At 43.9% G+C, this 20684-nt stretch overlaps 1 protein-coding gene across 1 annotated transcript in view; it reads right to left on the bottom strand.

The window, feature by feature from the left end:
* LOC124795090 overlaps positions 1–20684 on the bottom strand; it is a 150442-nt gene that overhangs the window by 21417 nt on the left and 108341 nt on the right. Inside the window, exons 4-5 of the mRNA XM_047258921.1 lie at positions 14097–14611; positions 10364–10462 (exon numbers count right to left, since the gene is read on the bottom strand). Coding sequence (XP_047114877.1) covers positions 10364–10462; positions 14097–14611 — 614 coding nt within the window. The remainder of the gene's footprint in view (positions 1–10363; positions 10463–14096; positions 14612–20684) is intronic.

Raw genomic sequence — 20684 nt, 5'->3', positions numbered from 1 at the left:
AGATATAAACGGATTGAGTGCCAAATAGGAGGAACAAAGTTAGAACAGGTGGATGGTTTCATACTTAGGATGCATATTCTCGCAAGATGGCAACATAGTGAAAGAACTGGAAGCGAGGTGTAGCAAAGCTAATGTAGTGACCGCTCAGCTGCGATTTACTCTCTTCTGCAAGAAGGAAGTAAGTACCAAGACTAGGCTATCTGTGCACCGTTCAATCTTTCGACCAATTTTGTTGTATGGGAGCGAAAGCTGGGTGGATTCAGGTTACCTTATCAATAAGGTTGAGGTTACGGATATGAAAGTAGCTAGGATGATGGCAGGTACTAATAGATGGGAACCATGGCAGGAGGGCGTCCACAAAGAGGAAATCAAAGAAAAACTGGGAATGAACTCTGTAGATGTAGCAGTCAGGGCGAACAGGCTTAGATGGTGGGGTCATGTTACACGCATGGGAGAATCAAGGTTACCCAAGAGACTCATGGGTTCAGCAGTAGAGGGTAGGAGGAGTCGGGGTAGACCAAGGAGAAGGTACTTGGATTCGGTTAAGAATGATTTTGAAGTAATAGGTTTAACATCAGAAGATGCACCAATGTTAGCACTGAATAGGAGATCATGGAGGAATTTTATAAGGGGGCTGTGATCCAGACTGAACGCTGAAAGGCATAATCAGTCTTAAATGATGATGATGATGATGACAATGTAGCGTAAAGTACCGCCGTTGTTATGGACGCTTACATCGTCCCTAGTATCCTAGGTGTTTTGATTGTGGTTAGCATATCTCAGTGTCGGTTAGACCGTCAGTGAGACAGTGCCTCGCGTTCCTGCTCCTAATAAGGCGAGTGCACCGTTTCTTACATATTTTTACGAGCTTCAAACAGAACCGATATATTTTCAATTATCTGTGTAGTTACTAGGTTTTTTTTTTTTAATCTCTTGCGTGTTTGAGTAATCTTCAGTTTAAAGTCGTCAATTTCGTGCAAGTTTATTTATCAAACACAGTTCTGCGTTTGTTAACTGTCTAGTGTATATCTTAAGCAATTTTTAGTATTGACGGGGACTGTGATTGCTGTGTACACATGCGAGCTGAGTTGGTGACCCTTCACTCACAGCTCCAGGCTGTGTTGGCTTCATCAGACAGCTTGAAGCTGCTGCCAGTGGGCATCATTGTGGGGACTGGATGTGCAAATCCGAAGGATGTGGAGTACGTCCCACGTGTCCCCCGGTTACTGCTTGTACTGAGGCTGACCCCTCACCAGTGTTCGAGTGGGAAGTCGTTATACAGTCTGACAGGTGTCGAAAGGCTTTCTGGGAGGCTGCTTGGAAGGCCGTTTCAATTCTTCAGACGGTAAGGCTTCAGGTGATAGCTGCGGCTGATGATTTCCCAGAGACAGATGCAGATGCCCACCCTTTTCCAGAGGAAGCCTTTCGAGCCGCAAGGTCTGGGCTTTCACAGGGGGTGAGTTTGTTAGTAGTTGGGAGCTCCAACATTAGCTGCGTAATGGTTGCCCTTAGGCAAAGGAGTGGACGGAGTCTAGTGTGCACTCCTTGTGCATACTGTGTGAAGTCGTTGCAGGTGTGGAAAGTGAGCCTCCGAATGCCATGAAGAGCACAGGGTGCAGCCAACTGTGGGAGGTGGCTCATGGTACGAACGATGTCTGTCGCTTAGGATCAGAAGGGATTCTCTCTGGTTTCGGCCGGGTAGCTAAAATGGTAAGGACTGCCAGTCTTGCATGCGAGATGCAGGCAGAGCTCACTATCTGCAGCATCATCGACAGTGCTGGCTATGGTCCTTGGGTATAGAGCCAAGAGGAGCGTCTGAATCAGAGGCTCAGGCGGTTCTGCGATCGTGTAGGCTGCAGATTCCTCGACCTGCGCCATCGGGTGGTGGGTTTCCGGGTTCCGATTAATACGTCAGGAGTTCACTACACAAAGGAAGCGACTACACGGGTAGTGCGGGCTGTGTGGAAGGGACTGGGTCGTCTTTTAGGTTAGAGGGTCTCGGGAAACTACAGAAAGGATATCAGTCCACAGCGTCGCAGGGAAAACGCAGGAAGATAGAGATAGCAAAAATTAATATTGTAGTTCTAAATTGTCGTAGCTGTATTGGGAAAGAACCGGAGCTCCAACCACTAATAGAAAGCACTGAAGCTCATATCGCTATAGGTACAGAAATACATCTGGAAATAATTTTAGCTGAAGTTTTTTCAAAGGACGTAAACGTGTTGAGAAAGGACAGATTAAATACAGTCGGTGTTGGAGTGTTAACTGCTGTCAGAAGAAGTTTATCTTATACTGAAATTGAAATAGGTAGTTCCTGTGAGTTAATACGGGCAGAGGTTATGTTTGGCAATCGGAATAAATTAGTAGTTGGTTCGTGTGACCGACACCCTGACTCAGATGACGCAGTTGCTGAACAGTTCAAAGAAAACTTGAGCCTCATTTCAAATAGGTACCCTACTCATACAATTTTGGTTGGTGGTGACTTAAATCTGACCTCGATATGTTGGTAAAAATACGTGTTCAAATCGGGCGGTAGGCATAAAACGTTGACCGAAATTGTACTGAGTACTTTCTCAGAAAATTATTTCGAACAGTCAGTTCAAAAGCCAACTCGAAGTGTTAATGGTTGCTAAAATATACTTGACCTATTAGCAACAAATAATTCTGAACAAATAGCGAGCATCATGACGGATTCGGTGATTAGTAACCACAAGGCGAGACTGAATACCGTCACATCCAAACCCATCAAAAATAAACGCAAAGTACATCTATTTAAAAAGCCGATAAAAATTCGCGATACTCCTGTCTCCACTTCCTCCGATCTGACTATGTAAGAGTAGACCAGTTGTGGTTTCAGTTCAAAGAAACTGCATCGACCGCAATTGAGAGATACATACCACACGTATTAATAAGCGATGGTACTGACCCCTCCTGGTACACTGAACAGGTCAGAACACTCTTGCAGAAGCAACTAAAAGAACACTCCAAATTTAAAAGAACGCATAATCCAAAAGATTGGCGAAATTTTATGGGAACTCGAAATTTAGCGCGAACTTCACAACAAAACTCTGTCTCGAAGTCGGGCAGAAAACCCAAAAATTCTGGTCATATGTAAAGTACACAAGCTGCAAGAAGCAACCAGTACCTTCACTGCTCGATAACAATGGTTATGTAACTGATGGCAGTGCCACTAAAGCATAGTTAATAAACAAGGTTTTCCGAAATTCGTTCAACAAAGAGGACGAAGTAAATATTTGAGAATTCGAATCTAGGATAACTGCCAACACGAGTAACTTGGAAATAGTATCCTTGGTGTAGTGAAGCAGCTTAAATCACTTAATTAAAGTAAGGCTTCCGGTCCAGATTGCATACCAGTCAGGTTCCTTATGGACTATGCTGATGCAATAGCTCAGTATCTAATAATGATATACAATCGCTCACTCATCGAAAGATCTGTACCTAAAGACTGGAAAGTTGCACAAGTCACACAAATATCCAAGAAAGGAAACAGAAGTAATCCTCTGAAATACAGACCCATGTCACTAATGTAGATTAGCAGTAGGGTTTTGGAACATATTCTGTGTTGAAACATAATAAATTTTCTGAAAAAAAACGATTTATTGACTAATAGTCAGCATGGATTCAGGAATAGCTCATATCCTCATGAAGTAATGAGTGCTATCAACAGGGGTTGTCAAACAGAGTCCGTATATTTAGATTTCCAGATGGCATTCGACATCGTTCCTCACAAGCGTCATCTAATCAAACTGCGTGCCTATGGAATATCGTCTCAGTTATGCGACTGGATTCATGAGTTCCTGTTAGGTAGGTCACAGTTCGTACTAACTGACGGAAATTCATCGAGTGAAACAGAAGTAATATCTGGCGTTCCCCAAGGAAGTATTATAGGCCCTCTTCTGTTCCTGATATACATAAGCGACAAAGGAGACCATCTGAGCAACCCTCTTAGATTCTTTGCAAATTATTTACAAAAGAAAGAAAAGAAGGGTACCTCAGGGATGACCATTTTGGGTTCCGGAGAAATTTAGGAAAACACGAAGCAATAGCGAACCATCAGCTTATCTTAGAAGACAGCTTAAAAACAGGCAAATATACGTTGATATCATCTGCAGGTTACAGAAAGCTTTTGACAATGTTGACTGGATTATACCCATTGAAACTCTGAACGTATTAGGGATATAATACACAGAGTGAAAGGTTATATACAGCTGTGCAGAAATCAGACTACAGTTATAAGAGTCGAAGATAAGGAGTAGTTGAGAAAAGAATGAGACAGAGTTGTAGCCTCTCCCCGTTAGTATTCAACACAAGTAGTAAAGGGCAGCAAGGAGAAATCTGGAAAAGGAATTAGAGGCCAGGGAGGATAAACAAATAATTTGATGTTTGCTATGATATTGTAAGTCTGTTAGAAATAGCAAAGGACTAGGAAGAGCGGTTGCTAGGGGTGCATAGTGTTTGGAAAGGAGGATACATGATGAACATCAACAAAAGTAAAAGGTTAATAGAGTGTGGTGTAATTAGATGAGTTTTTCTACACTCCTGGAAATGGAAAAAAGAACACATTGACACCGGTGTGTCAGACCCACCATACTTGCTCCGGACACTGCGAGAGGGCTGTACAAGCAATGATCACACGCACGGCACAGCGGACACACCAGGAACCGCGGTGTTGGCCGTCGAATGGCGCTAGCTGCGCAGCATTTGTGCACCGCCGCCGTCAGTGTCAGCCAGTTTGCCGTGGCATACGGAGCTCCATCGCAGTCTTTAACACTGGTAGCATGCCGCGACAGCGTGGACGTGAACCGTATGTGCAGTTGACGGACTTTGAGCGAGGGCGTATAGTGGGCATGCGGGAGGCCGGGTGGACGTACCGCCGAATTGCTCAACACGTGGGGCGTGAGGTCTCCACAGTACATCGATGTTGTCGCCAGTGGTCGGCGGGAGGTGCACGTGCCCGTCGACCTGGGACCGGACCGCAGCGACGCACGGATGCACGCCAAGACCGTAGGATCCCAAGCAGAGCCATAGGGGACCGCACCGCCACTTCCCAGCAAATTAGGGACACTGTTGCTCCTGGGGTATCGGCGAGGACCATTCGCAACCGTCTCCATGAAGCTGGGCTACGGTCCCGCACACCGTTAGGCCGTCTTCCGCTCACGCCCCAACATCGTGCAGCCCGCCTCCAGTGGTGTCGCGACAGGCGTGAATGGAGGGACGAATGGAGACGTGTCGTCTTCAGCGATGAGAGTCGCTTCTGCCTTGGTGCCAATGATGGTCGTATGCGTGTTTGGCGCCGTGCAGGTGAGCGCCACAATCAGGACTGCATACGACCGAGGCACACAGGGCCAACACCCGGCATCATGGTGTGGGAAGCGATCTCCTACACTGGCCGTACACCACTGGTGATCGTCGAGGGGACACTGAATAGTGCACGGTACATCCAAACCGTCATCGAACCCATCGTTCTACCATTCCTAGACCGGCAAGGGACCTTGCTGTTCCAACAGGACAATGCACGTCCGCATGTATCCCGTGCCACCCAACGTGCTCTAGAAGGTGTAAGTCAACTACCCTGGCCAGCAAGATCTCCGGATCTGTCCCTCACTGAGCATGTTTGGGACTGGATGAAGCGTCGTCTCACGCGGTCTGCACGTCCAGCACGAACGCTGGTCCAACTGAGGCGCCAGGTGGAAATGGCATGGCAAGCCGTTCCACAGGACTACATCCAGCATCTCTACGATCGTCTCCATGGGAGAATAGCAGCCTGCATTGCTGCGAAAGGTGGATATACACTGTACTAGTGCCGACATTGTGCATGCTCTGTTGCCTGTGTCTATGTGCCTGTGGTTCTGTCAGTGTGATCATGTGATGTATCTGACCCCAGGAATGTGTCAATAAAGTTTCCCCTTCCTGGGACAATGAATTCACGGTGTTCTTTTTTCAATTTCCAGGAGTGTATTTAGGCGCCAAAATAGCTGATGATAGCCGAAATAAAAATATTGTAAAACACGAACTGGCTATAGCAAGAAAATCATTTCTGAAAAAGAGGAATTTATCAACATCGAACATAAATTTATGTTTTTATAGTAGTCTCTTCTTAAGATATTTGGAGAGTAGACTTATACGGAACTGAAACGTGAACGACAAGCATTTCAGACAGCAAGAAACTAGCAGCTCTCGAAATGTGGTGCTACAGAAGAATGCTGAAAGCTAGATGGGTAGAACGCGTAACTGGTGAGATGGTAGGTACTAAATCGAATTTTGGAGAAATGAAATTTATAGCACATCTTGAATAAAAGAAGTTGGGCGATAGAAGACATTCCCAGGCATCAAGGTGTTGTCGAGATAATACTGGAATGAAGTACTGGAGAAGGGGGATGGAAGGAGGCCAAGGAATTTAGTCGGTACGGCTCGCTTTTTAAACTTTTTGTTTTGTTTTTGAAATCATTTGCTTTCTCAGTACTCGCCGTGATTTAAATATCAAGATCGGATTGGAATCTCTGGTCGCCGCATATCCCTGGCGAGTTGACTTCACGTGCACCGCGACGCGACAGAGCGAAGAAGAAAGGGGTTGCTGTGAGTTACTCTGGACTGTGGGTGAGGAGCGAAGTCTGTGACGGAGGGCAAGGGCGTTTGGTCGGTGGGGCCCCGTGCAAGCAGTCGTTTGGCTGGGGACGCCGTGGGCTCGAAGATCGTAGTGTAGAGGGCCGGTGTTGTCCCGATGGCGGTCATCGTGTGGTTATTCAAGAGCTGAGAAGTGATTTATTGGTTCTGCCTTTCGATTCCGACGAAGAATTATGGCAAGTTTGGTGTATGAGGTGAACATGAGAATTCGAAAAAAGGTGCACGTTGCTGGCGCGTGTATCAGACTTGTGAGTGGTGTAAGCTTTGCTTCGGTATTGCAGTCTCCAGCAAGAGCGCTGCTTGGGAGGAGAGCGTTGATATCGGCATTGTCATCTATTTAGCTGCTTTAAAGTAAATGTTTTGGGTCGAAGGTGGATCCAAATGAGGTACCGAATGATTCCTAGTCTTATTAAGAACCTAAGTCGGCCCCCAGCGTGTTAAACTCTGTTATCTACAGTTATAACGAGTAATTTGACACTCTGGTAGCGTCCACGACTGAACTTTGGAGGTACCGTTAAGTGTTTATAGTAATGGAAAGACGAGTGTGGAGCTATTCAGTCGGACGCTTATGAATCGAGTTAATCGCATTTCACTTCTTATGGTATTTTACGGTTCTACTTCTCCTGGCGAAATCGCCGATAGTATTTTCATACTTTAGCTTCGGGTGTAATTCTGTGGTTTGGTGTGGCCCTCCCAAGAGTTTAAACCCCCACATATTTTCTTACTGCCTTTGCTGAAGTTACCTTGCAACAATTGTTGACTTGCCTCTTGTCTACCCACCGTACTGCTGTTTGGTGCGGTGCGGTATAGTCGAAGTGTTCAGTAGTACCGCATCTACCCCCTCGGCCGTTTTAAGATTTGCGAGCCGCGTCCGTATCGACATATAATCCCAGAATGCAATTTGTGTAAGTTGGTTGCGCCGTATTAACGTTTTGTACATCGTGGAAAATCTTTTCCTTGCCGCTTGTGATCCTGAAGGACAGCACGGTTCACAACAGCGCACGATCACGACGAAATCAAAAGATATGTATTGTATTTTATTTTTTTAACGGATGTAACCAATGAGCTAAGTTGATTTGTGTATTTTTTATTTATTCTGAAAGGAAAAGGTTTGCATACCAGATTAAGGATAACGTCTATGCTTAATTATTTGTCATAATTCGTTGGGTGTAGTATGCATCACATGTAGGGAGGTTTATGGAGTAAAATGTTTAAAAAGAAGGAAAATATTTTGTGATACTGTGCGCATCGTAGAGGCTACGGGGTTTTATTGCATTTAATTTGTTGTCTTAACTACAATTTTGTGATCAATATTTTATTGCCTTTAGAGATCACAGGTGATTGCCATGTAGCGTTAGAATCTTTTATTTAACCTTGCATTATGCAATTTGTATTTTTTTCCTTTGCTTCAAAAGGGATTTTGAGTTTTAAGCGTTGTAAATTGATTTTGAGAGCTGTTATTTGACCTACTATTATTCAAGAGACCGTTGGTTAAATAATGCTTCAGGAACTTTCATTGAGAAACTGTATTGAGGCTTTTGCTGTTCATGATAACGAATGTTCACTTACTATTTTAAAATCAAGTTAATGATGTAGAATGAATAAAAGTAAAAAAAAACTTTTATTAGAGAAACGGTGGCTGCCCGTACTCCCCAACTCGAAGTATCCAAGGTATTGGCCTTCGGGCGTTGTCTGATGTTTTCCCCGGTATCTATCCCAGCTAACGCCTGAATACAGTAAGCAGGTTCAAATGGATGCAGGTTGCAACAGTTATTCGGAGATGAAGAGACTTGCACAGGACAGACTAGCGTGAAGAGCTGCACCATGCCAATCTTTGGTCTGAAGACCACAGCAAAAACAACAGTAACAACAACAACAACAACAGTAACTAATAATGATTGCTTGCTCTGTTCATGCGTAATATTAATCATTAGTGGCCAATCCAAGTAAACGATGTCACCTTTATTCCATAAGCTTCTGTATTGTTTACAAATCTTAAGTTTACGAATTAAACATGTTTGAATATATACCTGATGTAATAGCTAATTTATTGGTTCAAGTCGTCTGGTGCCAGACAGCAGAATATATGAAAAAAGCGTAAGCGAAATAATGCAGAACATATATTAGTTTGCCATTATCAGGAGTACCGGTACGTCAGATGTGTTAGTTCTTTTTGTATTTATCTTAAAACATTACATCCTGTTCTTTCCCACATAAGTGTAACATGCTGTATAATAAGCTAATGTTGACGCAGACTCGAAAATTATTTTCTTTTGCATTCTAGTAACACTTCGTGGTGTCACCTTCAGGTCTCTAACACAATGCATAAATTTTACCTACATGACAACTTGAAGTGCATTCTAGTAACACTTCGTGGTGTCACCTTCAAGTCTCTAACACAGTGCATAAATTTTACCTACATGACAACTTGAAGTGAGATGTAAATCAAAATGAACACACTTTACAACAAAAAAATGTTTGAAGATATGTAAAAGTACAGTTCCATTTCTGTTTCTTGTTATGCCAAACTAAAATTTTTATCTCAAAAATTATAACTCATGACTTGCGATATATTCCGTGTTTATGCACTATGTTACAGACGTGAAAATGACAACGAAGTCTGTCGAAACAGGTTGTTTGTAAATGAAGAAATATTTACGCGATCTTGGCTTTAAAAAGGTTTTACTTCGTGGTCACCATATTGAAATTGGGAAAGATACGAAGTATTAGAATCTTTATCCGGCTTGCTTAGGCGGCTGGAGTTCTCGGCATCCAGTTTAGAGATTACTAATGAAAAAATAACAGAAGTGTTCATGGAGACTAAATGGAAATCACTGGAAGAAATCGTCTTCAATTAATTTAGAGAGCCGGTATTCTACGTAGTCTGTTCCATAAATCTATCAAACTCATTGCGTATTTCATATAAGGATTTTGTGATCAACACGGGAGGGGCTATAAAAAGTCAGTTTGTTCCACACTCCATTTGCCGTTTTGTGATCATCATTAATCATTCAGTTTAATAGCAATGTAACTGGGAGATTCCCGTTGAATTATGACTGTGCTGATATTGAAATGTGAGATGTGGGCACAATATTATAGATGTTCTACACTTATTGTTTGTAATTGCAATGCATAACGGGTGAATGGAACAGAGCCCAGGGGAATTTAATCTTTTAAAGTACAACTCTAAAAATAGTTGTACTAAAGGCTTGTTAGAAAATCTTTAGTATCTGGTATTTGAAATAATCTTCTATGCGTATAAATAATAAAATAATTAAGCACTTAGTAAGCAGTATATTTTCAGTTACAGGAGTGTGATATCATATGTAACAAATATGAAATAAACATAGACAAAAGAGAAAGCTCTCCTCTAAAGTTCCGAAAGATCTATATGATGACAGTTAACAACGCCACATATCAAAGATTGCAAACATACTGTCGTATAAATTCGCTTACTGATATTTTGCAGTACAAGAAGTACCAAACATAACGAAAAGGAAATGTAAGTTACAACACAGGTAAAACGCGACTCAGTTTACAAATAAGTCAAGAGACACGCTCTGGAAATGTTATGTTCGTACTAGATTCATATTATGACAGCGGTGAGTGACGTAAGTTATATGGCTTTCCTGCGAATCTCCGAAAGAGTTTCCACCCCCACGAGGGAAAACAAGTGATTCTTGAGAGAGACGGATCCACTATGGAGGAGGATACTCACAGATAATCACTCTGGAGATGAGCTCGGGCAGAGGCGTGTGTTCTTCCTTTGTCGGGTGCGCTCCCCACTCCTCGCGTTGCACCAGACACAGCTCGCTGTCTGTAACAGATAGCGTTTCTGAGGATGAGCCCAAAGACGAAACGTTGCATTCGTGGCGATCATTTTTCTCTTCTGGCACACAATGTTCTTGCCACAGCATTACGTGAAAGATTGTAAGTGGCTTCTTTTGCACTCTTATCATGCTACATCAAATGGTTCAAATGGCTCTGAGCACTATGGGACTTAACTTCTGAGGCCATCAGTCCCCTAGAACTTAGAACTACTTAAACCTAACTAACCTAAGGACATCACACACATCCATGCCCGAGGCAGGATTCGAACCTGCGACCGTAGCGGTCGCGCGGTTCCAGGCTGTAGCGCCTAGAACCGCTCGGCCACCTCGGCCGGCCATGCTACATCGTAACGTATGATGAAGGTATTAGTATCCAAGCATGAGTGTTACATCTAGCAGTGGGGTGCAAGCTATTTGGAAATTTTGTATGTGCTGGATCGGAAACGAAACTGAAACGTTGTCTCTTGCCTTGGGAAGTATTGGTCCCGACCACATCACCCTTCTACTTTCCCAAGTTCACAAGTTTCCCTCCACACACTAGCACTCCTGGAAGAAGGATATTGCAAAAGCTTTTAGACACGGAGTAGAGGTTGTTTCTCGAAAGGCAAGGTTCCGAGTTCGAGTCTCGGCCAGGATCATAATATAAAATGTCAGAAAGTTTGGGAACAGCACACACTCTTCTGCTAAACGGTCATTCTGAAAACTGTCCATAAGCTGTGGCGAAGCCGTTCCTCCCCAGTGCGCCTTTTCCAATGAGTACTAGTCTGGCACGACATGCTTTAGAGCGTTTGAATAATTTGGAATGTATCAGTGGGGCACTGGTAGATGGAAAGATGTGAAATCAGGTTCTGCTTCATACGGAGATACTGAAGTCGGTAAGAGAAATGCCCACAGCAGGCGAGCTTAGCTGTCCATGTCTCAATATGTTGCAAACGTTTGTCAGGAGCTTTCAGGCTTCTCACTAAAATATAATTTAATACTTAAACCACATTTCATTTGTAACTAAGAATATTTCTTTCTCATTTCTGTGTCATAAAGACGATGCAAAAGCATTGTATAGCAGGGATATCGATATAGGGATACCATGTGGTAAATTTATATAATAGAAAGAATAAACAGAGAATCCTGTTAACGTCGTGAGAAGCAGTACACTATAATAAATTCCCGTGCACTATTAGCAACGTGTGTAACCAACTACGTTACATGTACCTTTTGCTTTATTTGATTTTACCTTATTTGTCCTCTGACAAATATCCACCGTTTAGGCAGCTACAAGAGACTGACGTAAGCTGACCAACGAATATTACTTCTATTTATTTAATAAGGGACTAGTATCGAGCAAACATGCCCATCATTAACAGCATCTTATATGTTGTTTTGGGTCATCTGTCATGTTTACTGGAAAATGTTTGATTTGTATGAAGAAAAGCAAAGGACCCTGAACCGAATCCCGTGGTGACACCGGCATTATGTAAACCCAGTCAGATTTAAACCTCTTCCCTATTTGTTGAAACTGGACTACCGCTCCCTACTTTCCAGATACAGAGTGAACCATTGTTACCCTTGTTGCCTAATCACAAAATGTTACAACTTGTGCAAGATTATTTCAGGGTCCACGCAATTATATGCTATAGTTAATTCAAGAAAATATCTGCGGCCCTCAACCTACCGTTTAGCCTTGTCAGTGCCTCTTACACAAAAGAATAAATTACATTTTCTGTGGATTCTCCTTTCGCAATGCCAGATGTCAAGTGTGACAACTAATTATGTGTACTGACATGGGTCGCTGCTCTCCTGCACATTAATTTGTCAAAAACGTTTGAAAACACTCACTATCTTGATATAAGATATGAAAAACGATCAGACATTTTACGTATTACGTTGAGCGTTTTAGAACGACATAGGAAGACAGTTTTGGTTTGCCATTCTCTTTCCTCAAACATTTGCTTCAAAATGATCCAAATAATGAAAGAAATTTCCTTTTTTGCTGCTGAAACTGTAGGTGCATTGAAACATGTAAGAGGAGGATATTTTCAAGGTTTTCGTGGTCTTGATTTTATAGGGTATGATGTTATTTTTGAATCTTATAAAGTGTAAGAAGTGGAGTTCCAAGACAAGTAATGTTAGCTATAACTTGACAATGCAGACAGTGTAAAATCCGAGGTCAAATATGATCTCTTTGGATTAAGACTCATACCAGCATTCTTCCAGTGAAGAAGTTGATTTAATCGCTAAGGAAGCCATCCTCAGAACTGTGTCGTTTGGTCACCCAGAACGCATTCAGAAAAATGGCGAGATGTCTTGACACCATAAAGCTAGTTCGTGGTGCATCTGATGCTTGCATTTAGCCTGTAAGCACCGTAGACCTTGTCTTCCCTTGTTTTCAATGACGTCTGTTTTCCCACATTCAGTTCTTTTAACCCAAACCTTGTATTAAAAATGAGTTTCTAAAACTTTTGCGATCTGACGAAGTATCATTGTTACAACACACATCTTTAAATTATATCAGCAGCCTCCGGAAAACTGTATTTAATGCAAAGACTGTATATATTGTAGTACATGGAGTATGATACTACTTGTGATATTAACACAAGTATCGGCATTTTACATTGTCAAACTACAATAAAGAAACTAGACAACTTCGAAACACTTCAAATACGCAAACACCAGTGAAAACAATATGGATTCATCCCAAATAACAAAAATTACAACATCCACAACAATATCATCTCAGTTTTTGTAGTATCCTACATTAGTAAAACTGCTCTCTCTCTCTCTCTCTCTCTCTCTCTCTCTCTCTCACTCACTCTCTCTCACACTCACTCTCTCTTTCTCTCTCTCTCTCTCACACACACACACACGCACGCACGCACGCACGCACACACACACACACACACACACACACACACACACACACACACACACACACACACACACACAATGTCGATATGAAATAATGACTAAAAATGTTGTATGTTAACCAGTATTGGCAACATTATTATTATACACAGCCTGACAAAAAATGAAGCACCGAGAAGACACAGCCAAGTCTCAATGTAACTTCGTTCTCGTACACAGCATCAGCAGATGTGTAAACGACTGGAGTTGTAATTCTGTGCAAAAGATAGAATGGCCATCAGAGTGTATTAGTGTTGTTCGTGTTTAGTGTAGTTACCAGGTTTTGTTAGCTATACATGGTCTGACAACAGTCAGCAAAACCTATAAGGGAGTTGCACGTCACCTTCTGTGCAGATGGCTGGACACAGTCGATACTGAAGCATGTGTTGAACAGTCTGTTCTTCCCTGCAGTCACCTTGGGTTTTGTTTTCTTTAGTGTATCCTCTTTTTGCCAGGTTAACCCACGATCTGCCTACTCCTGACCTCAGCCTATTCAAAGACTTCCAGAATGGCCAGTTCATGAGCTGATCCATTCACACCAGAAACATCCATATGAGCACGGCAAAGGATTCTATACAATCTGGATCTGCAGTAGTTATGCGACTTAGCAACATTTTTAAATCACTTTCATGTTACAGGAGTAGAAGACGCGGTGGACCACGTCAAACCAGTCAGTAGACTGGTGACCCCCCAGAAATTGTTTAACGGTTGCCCACCCCTTACCTTGGTCCGGCTTGGTGACGCTGATGCTCCTCTCGACGCTGGAGCGCTGCAGCACGTGGTTGACGCTGAGCGGGCCCAGCACGTAGTTGACGCCGCCCAGGTGCACGTTTCTGGAGCTGGACACGCTCACCACCTCGTAACTCTCGCTGGACCGCTCCGTCAGTGTCTCTCCGTGGCCTCCGCTGGACTCTGCAACATGGCCGCCTCCCTGTCGCATCGCCACCGCCACACGCTGTCCGCTCACCGTCGGGCTAGTCGTCACCTGCAGACTGCTGGCGACGGCTTCTGCGCGTAGCACGGCTCTCTGTTCACCAGAGCAATCCCCGCTGCCTCCAGGCTTGTCGACAGTCTTCGGCAGGTGGAATTCGTAGTGAGGTGTCAGAGGACTGAATGTTCCATTATTTCCTACATGGGAATCCGCGGAGGCATTCGATTTCTCTGCAGTGCACTCCCTTTCCACGTGTGAGCTGTCATTCATTCTTTCAGAAGCCGTACCTACACGGCCAGGTTGTTTCCTGAAATTAAAAGGACAAATTAATCACTTTGTACAGGATGGGCGTATGGGCAGGTGGTGGGCGTTATCAAATGAATAGGACAAAATTTAGACAAAGGCCATTTTTCTGGCGTAAGCATGTTAAAAAGGGGCCACATGGGCCTAGGGAGGTGAGGGTGAGCCAGAGCATAGAGTTTGGTGAAAGATAGTTCGCGAAGCTACCGAAAGTCTGCCACAACTAAGAAGGAGACAGCACGACCGTGGGGTCCGGGATTTGTCCGAAATTTTGTGTGGTGAAAGAGGACCCCTAACACCTCACGTGGTTAAAATATAAGAACGCACTACTCAGAAAATCCCGAGAAAAATCGATCCAAAGTTTCTTAGGTGTCTCATGAGTACTAAAAGTTATTCCCTTGCCGAGCCGCCGTCTGGCCTACATGGTTAGCGGTCGGACGCTTACGCTAGAGGTCTCGGGTTCGATTCCCACTCTGGCACTTTTTTTTTTCTTCTGTTGCTTGCAAAATTGCAGCGCATTGTTACAGGAGAATCGTGAAATTAATTCCCTGGAAGACTGTATAAAAATGCATTCTACGTATAATTCACTATCAGTTATCGTCACCAATATTCCGAGACATGATTCAATATGCCTTGTTTGCCTCAAAATTATCAGAAACTCAAAACTTTTTCGTAAATGTTAATGGGGCAGATTTTTGTAAAGATTTATTGCAAACGCCCTGTGATTGTAAAAAATCAGCTTTTATATGTTGCGCAAGATGTCGCAAAAATTATTGCTTTGTTTTTTACGATAATTACCACTGCGGTTCTTGTTTATAATTATTATATGTATAAAAATTGAATGTTTCCCTATCGAATTTGTTATTCTGATTAAAAACCCAATGATTCTCCTTATACAGGGTGTTACAAAAAGGTACGGCCAAATTTTCAGGAAACATTCCTCACACACAAGGAAAGAAAATATGTTATGTGGACATGTATCCGAAAACGCTTACTTTCCCTGTTAGAGCTCATTTTATTACTTCTCTTCAAATCACGTTGATCATGGAATGGAAACACACAGCAACACAACGTACCAGCGTGACTTCAAACACTTTGTTACAGGAAATGTTCAAAATGGCCTCCGTTAGCGAGGATACACGCATCCACCCTCCGTCGCATGGAATCCCTGATGCGCTGATGCAGCCCTGGAGAGTGGCGTATTGTATCACAGCCGTCCACAATAGGAGCACGAAGAGTCTCTAAATTTGGTACCGGGCTTGCGTAGAAAAGAGCTTTCAAATGACCCCATAAATGAAAGTCAAGAGGGTTAAGGTCAGGAGGGCGTGGAGGCCATGGAATTGGTCCGCCGCTACCAATCCATCGGTCACCGAAACTGTTGAAGCGTACGAACACTTCGACTGAAATGTGCAGGAGCTCCATCGCGCATGGACCACATGTTGCGTCGTACTTGTAAAGGCACATATTCTTGCAGCACAGGTAGAGTATCCCGTATGAAATGATGATAGCGTGCTCCATTGAGCGTAGGTGGAAGAGCATGGGGCCCAATCAAGACATCACCAACAATGCCTGCCCAAATGTTCACATAAAATCTGTGTTGATGACGTGATTGCACAATTGCGTGCGGATTCTCGTCAGCCCACACATGTTGATTGTGAAAATTTACAATTTGATCACGTTGGAATGAAGCCTCATCTGTAAAGAGAACATTTGCACTGAAATGAGGATTGACACATTGTTGGATGAACCATTCGCAGAAGTGTACCCATGGAGGCCAATCAGCTGCTGATAGTGCCTGCACACGCTGTACATGGTACGGAAACATATGCTGGTACTGTAGAGCAATGAGTCGCATGTCAACACAAGCACCGAAGTCAACATTACCTTCCTTCAATTGGGCCAACTGGCGGTGAATCGAGGAAGTACAGTACATACTGACGAAACTAGAATGAGCTCTAACATGGAAATTAAACGTTTTCGGACACATGTCCACATAACATCTTTTATTTATTTGTGTGTGAGGAATGTTTCTTGAAAGATTGGCATTACCTTTTTGTAACACCCTGTACACTTTACAACGAAAAATGGAAAACCCACCGCCATGAATTGTGTTGTTGGACAAAAAGAAAATAATTTTTATTCGATAATGTAACTTATTTGTTAAAGATAATGTAGGTTTTGGAAACTTTCTGAATAATTGGTGGAATAACAAAAAAATGAAACAAAAGAAGAAAAGTGCCAGAGTAGGAATAGAACCCGAGACCTCTGGCGTAAGAGTCCGAGCCCTAAACATGTACGCCAGACGGCGCCTCGGCAATGGACTTACATTTTATACACATAAGTCACCTAAGAAACTTTGAATCGATTTTCCCGGGATTTTCCGGGTAGTGCATCCTAATATTTTAATCACACAAAATTTCGGACAAATCCCAGACCCCACGCTCGTGCCGTCTCCTTGTAAGTTCACAGTGCCGCAGCACCGGGAGAAGCGGGCGCGCATCCGGCTCGCGGGTGAGCAAGAATACAAGAGAGCGGGCCCGGCTATGGGCGGCCAGGTATATTCGACCACGCGGCTTCCTCCGCCCTGATTGGTCAGGATCGAGAAAACCGAGCGGGCGGCATGGAATTTTCCAGAGCGAAAGCCTGGGGCGGCTTTACCTCGTCAGCTGTGAGGGAGGATTGTGGCCAAGGTGTCCTTCCTCGGTGCTGATTTCCTGTTGCTAAACTGTGGGACGAAAGAATTTACAGGCAGGCGACATTGCCGGCCGTGGCTTGGCCATAACGTAAAAATGAAGTTACCGTTTGAAAACTCATATAATAAAGTAAAATCACCTACTATCTGGCTCATCCTTTACACTTTGTTGTAAGTGCAGGCACTGAATACATGGGAACAGCGTCCGTTAGAGATTAAAATTGCACAACTGCCACAAGTCTCATGTACATTTTTCGTTATTTAGACATGTGTCATTAGTTGCGGAGTATATTCACATTTTGCTATTGTGCATTGACGTCAGCTGTTTCCGACACATGAAAATTTACGCAGTACCTGGACTCGAACCCGAATCTCCCGCTTATCGCGAGCTGTCGCCTTGATCACTTCGGCTATCTGAGCACGCCTCCATGACCGATCCACTCGACCAACATGAGCAAGTTCAGAATTTACACATCCAGCGGCCATACATTACAGCCCACGACAACGTAATTTCTGGAGATGCTCGGGTTGCTCAAGTGCAATGCTTTCCAACCTTCCTTACACCGTTACACCTGAGTGCAATTAGACATTAGCTGGTACCCTCACGATCCTGCCATCTGTTGCCCCCTCTCTCCCCCACATTATCATCAACATTAGCATCCAACTAAACTGTTGAATGAAACACTTTTCTTGGACCAAATTTACTTTTAGAATGATTAAAGATGAATGACATTTAGTTTGTGTGTGTGTGTGTGTGTGTGTGTGTGTGTGTGTCTCAGAATGAATAACGCAGGAGTTCGTGGTACATCGCAAGTGTTACCCACACCTCCTTCTCAGATGAGAAAGCTATCCACAGTGAGAGTAGACATTTGTTACAAATACTTCCCCTGCGTTATTCCTCTGCACTGCGGCACTTGCTGCACACTCAAACCCCATTTAAAAACAAAAAAGTTAAAATGTGCGCACTATATGTTCGTAAAGCACATTATTGCTGCCCTCCTTACTTCTGAATTGGTAAAAATTGGAATACTTCAGGCTGTTAATGCTTTGTGTCTAATCACAGCCACTGATTGTAATAGTAATAATAATTCTGTGTACAGCACTATAGAAGCTCATGTGTAGGTACTACTGTCTCTTGTTGTCAATTAATTCAATTATCTTTTTCGAAGTGAGTAATGAAGCAATTTCCGGATTACTGCAGGTACTGTCTGCAGCTTTTAGAAGACTTTTCTTGAGATATAAGCAGTTGTTACGTTTATGTCTCACTTTTTCATCAGCGATGTACAGGACAAAGCACAACATACGTCTGTGTGTAGTGGGTGTGAGGAGCCTGTAATCTCCACCACATTAATGCTACTAATTGAGGAAAAGGAGTTATTGATAACTTACATAATCAATATTATAGTCTTACCAAATTGAGACAATTTCGAGTCGTGACCAATAGAATCGAATCATTTACACACATCAAAGAAAGTTTTGCTTCGCCTCGGTTCCGAGGGTTCCGGAACCTGTAGAGAAAATTGTAATAGAGATCAATATAAAAATCATTTCGGCTCTTTTTATTGCTCATGAAAACCACACATTGCATGTTGTACCACCATACAAAAAAATGGTTCAAATGGCTCTGAGCACTATGGGACTTAACTTCTGAGGACATCAGTCCCTAGAACTTAGAACTACTTAAACCTAACTAACCTAACGACATCACACACATCCATGCCCGAGGCAGGATTCGAACCTGCGACCTTAGCGGCCGCGCGGTTCCAGACTGTAGCGCCCAGAATCGCTCGGCCACTCCGTCCGGCGTACCACCATACAGCGAGACCTTCAGAGGTGGTGGTCCAGATTGCTGTACACACCGGTACCTCTAATACCCAGTAGCACGACCTCTTGCATTAATGCATGCCTGAATTCGTCGTGGCATACTATCCAGAAGTTCATCACGGCTCTGTTGGTCCAGATTGTCCCATTCTCAACGGCTATTCGGCATAGATCCCTCAGAGTGGTTGGTCGGTCACGTCGTAAATAAACAGCCCTTTTCAACCTATCTCAGGCATGTTCGATAGCATTCATGTCAAGAGAACATGCTGCCCACTCTAGTTTAGCGATGTCGTTATCCTGAACGAAGTTATCCACAAGATGTGCACGATGGAGGCGCGAATTGTTGTCCATGAAGACGAATGCGTCGCCAATATGCTGCCGATATGGTTGCACTATCAGTCGCAGGATGACATTCACGTATCGTACAGCCGTCTCGGCGCCTTCCACGACCACCAGCGGCGTACGTCGGTCCCACATAATGCCACCCCGAAACAGCCGCACTCGCTAGACTCTAAGGCGTTCAGCCTGACCGGGTTGCTTCAAACACGTCTACTAGGATTGTCTGATTGAGGGCATATATGATACTCATCGGTGAAGAGAACGTGATGCCAATTCTGAGCGGTCCATTCGGCATGTTGTTGGGCCCATCTGTAACGCGCAGCATGGTGTCGGGTTTGTAAAGATGGACCTCGCCATGGACGTCGGAAGTGAAGTTGCGCAACATGCATCCCATTGCGCACAGTTTGAGTCGTAACACTAAGTCCGGTGACAGCACGAAAAGCATTAGTCAACATGGTGTCATTTCTGTCAGGGTTCCTCCGTGCCATAATTCGCAGGTAGCGATCATCCACTGCAGTAGTAGCCCTTGTTCCTATCTCTCTGTATCTCCTCCATATCCGAACAACATCGCTTTGGTTCACTCCGAGACGCCTGGACACTTCCGTAGTCCAGAGCCCTTCCTGTCACAAAGTAACAATGCGGACGCGATCTAACCGCGGTACTGACTAACTAGGCATGGTTGAACTACGACAACACGAGCCGTATACCTCCTTCCTGGTGGAATGAGAGGAACTGATCGGCAGTCGGAGCCTCTCCGTCCAATAGGCTCTGGCCATGCATGGTTGTCTACCTCTTTGGGCGGGTTTAGTGACATGTGTGAACAGTCAAAGGGACTGTGTCTGTGATACAATATCCACAGTCAACGTCTATCTTCAGGAGTTCTGGGAACCGGGGTGATGAAAAACTTTTTTTGATGTGTTTACTGTCATGCCGTCTTGGTTAAAGTATACTTTGCGTGGCTATTCCAAGCCGCCACAGAGTGTGTTGCACCGCCGTCCACAGGGGTGAAAAGCGGCTGCTGAGATGTGTATGGACGAAAAGGCGTGTAACTGTTGAGCAACCGACCATCCAGATGAGTCAAGGGACCACCAAAAGTGTCTCCTCAACGACCTTTTAGCAAACGTTGCTGCGTTTGGGCCTTCACAGCAGGGGCTTCATTAATGAAATCATGCTGACTGCTGTTCACCGGCGACGAGAGCTGGAATTTGCACGCCAATACCGGAGCTGG

This window comes from Schistocerca piceifrons, chromosome 4 (assembly GCF_021461385.2).
Source record: "Schistocerca piceifrons isolate TAMUIC-IGC-003096 chromosome 4, iqSchPice1.1, whole genome shotgun sequence".
NCBI lineage: Eukaryota > Metazoa > Arthropoda > Insecta > Orthoptera > Acrididae > Schistocerca > Schistocerca piceifrons.
Note: the sequence above shows the minus strand (reverse complement) of the source record. Positions and strands in the feature narration are given on the sequence as shown.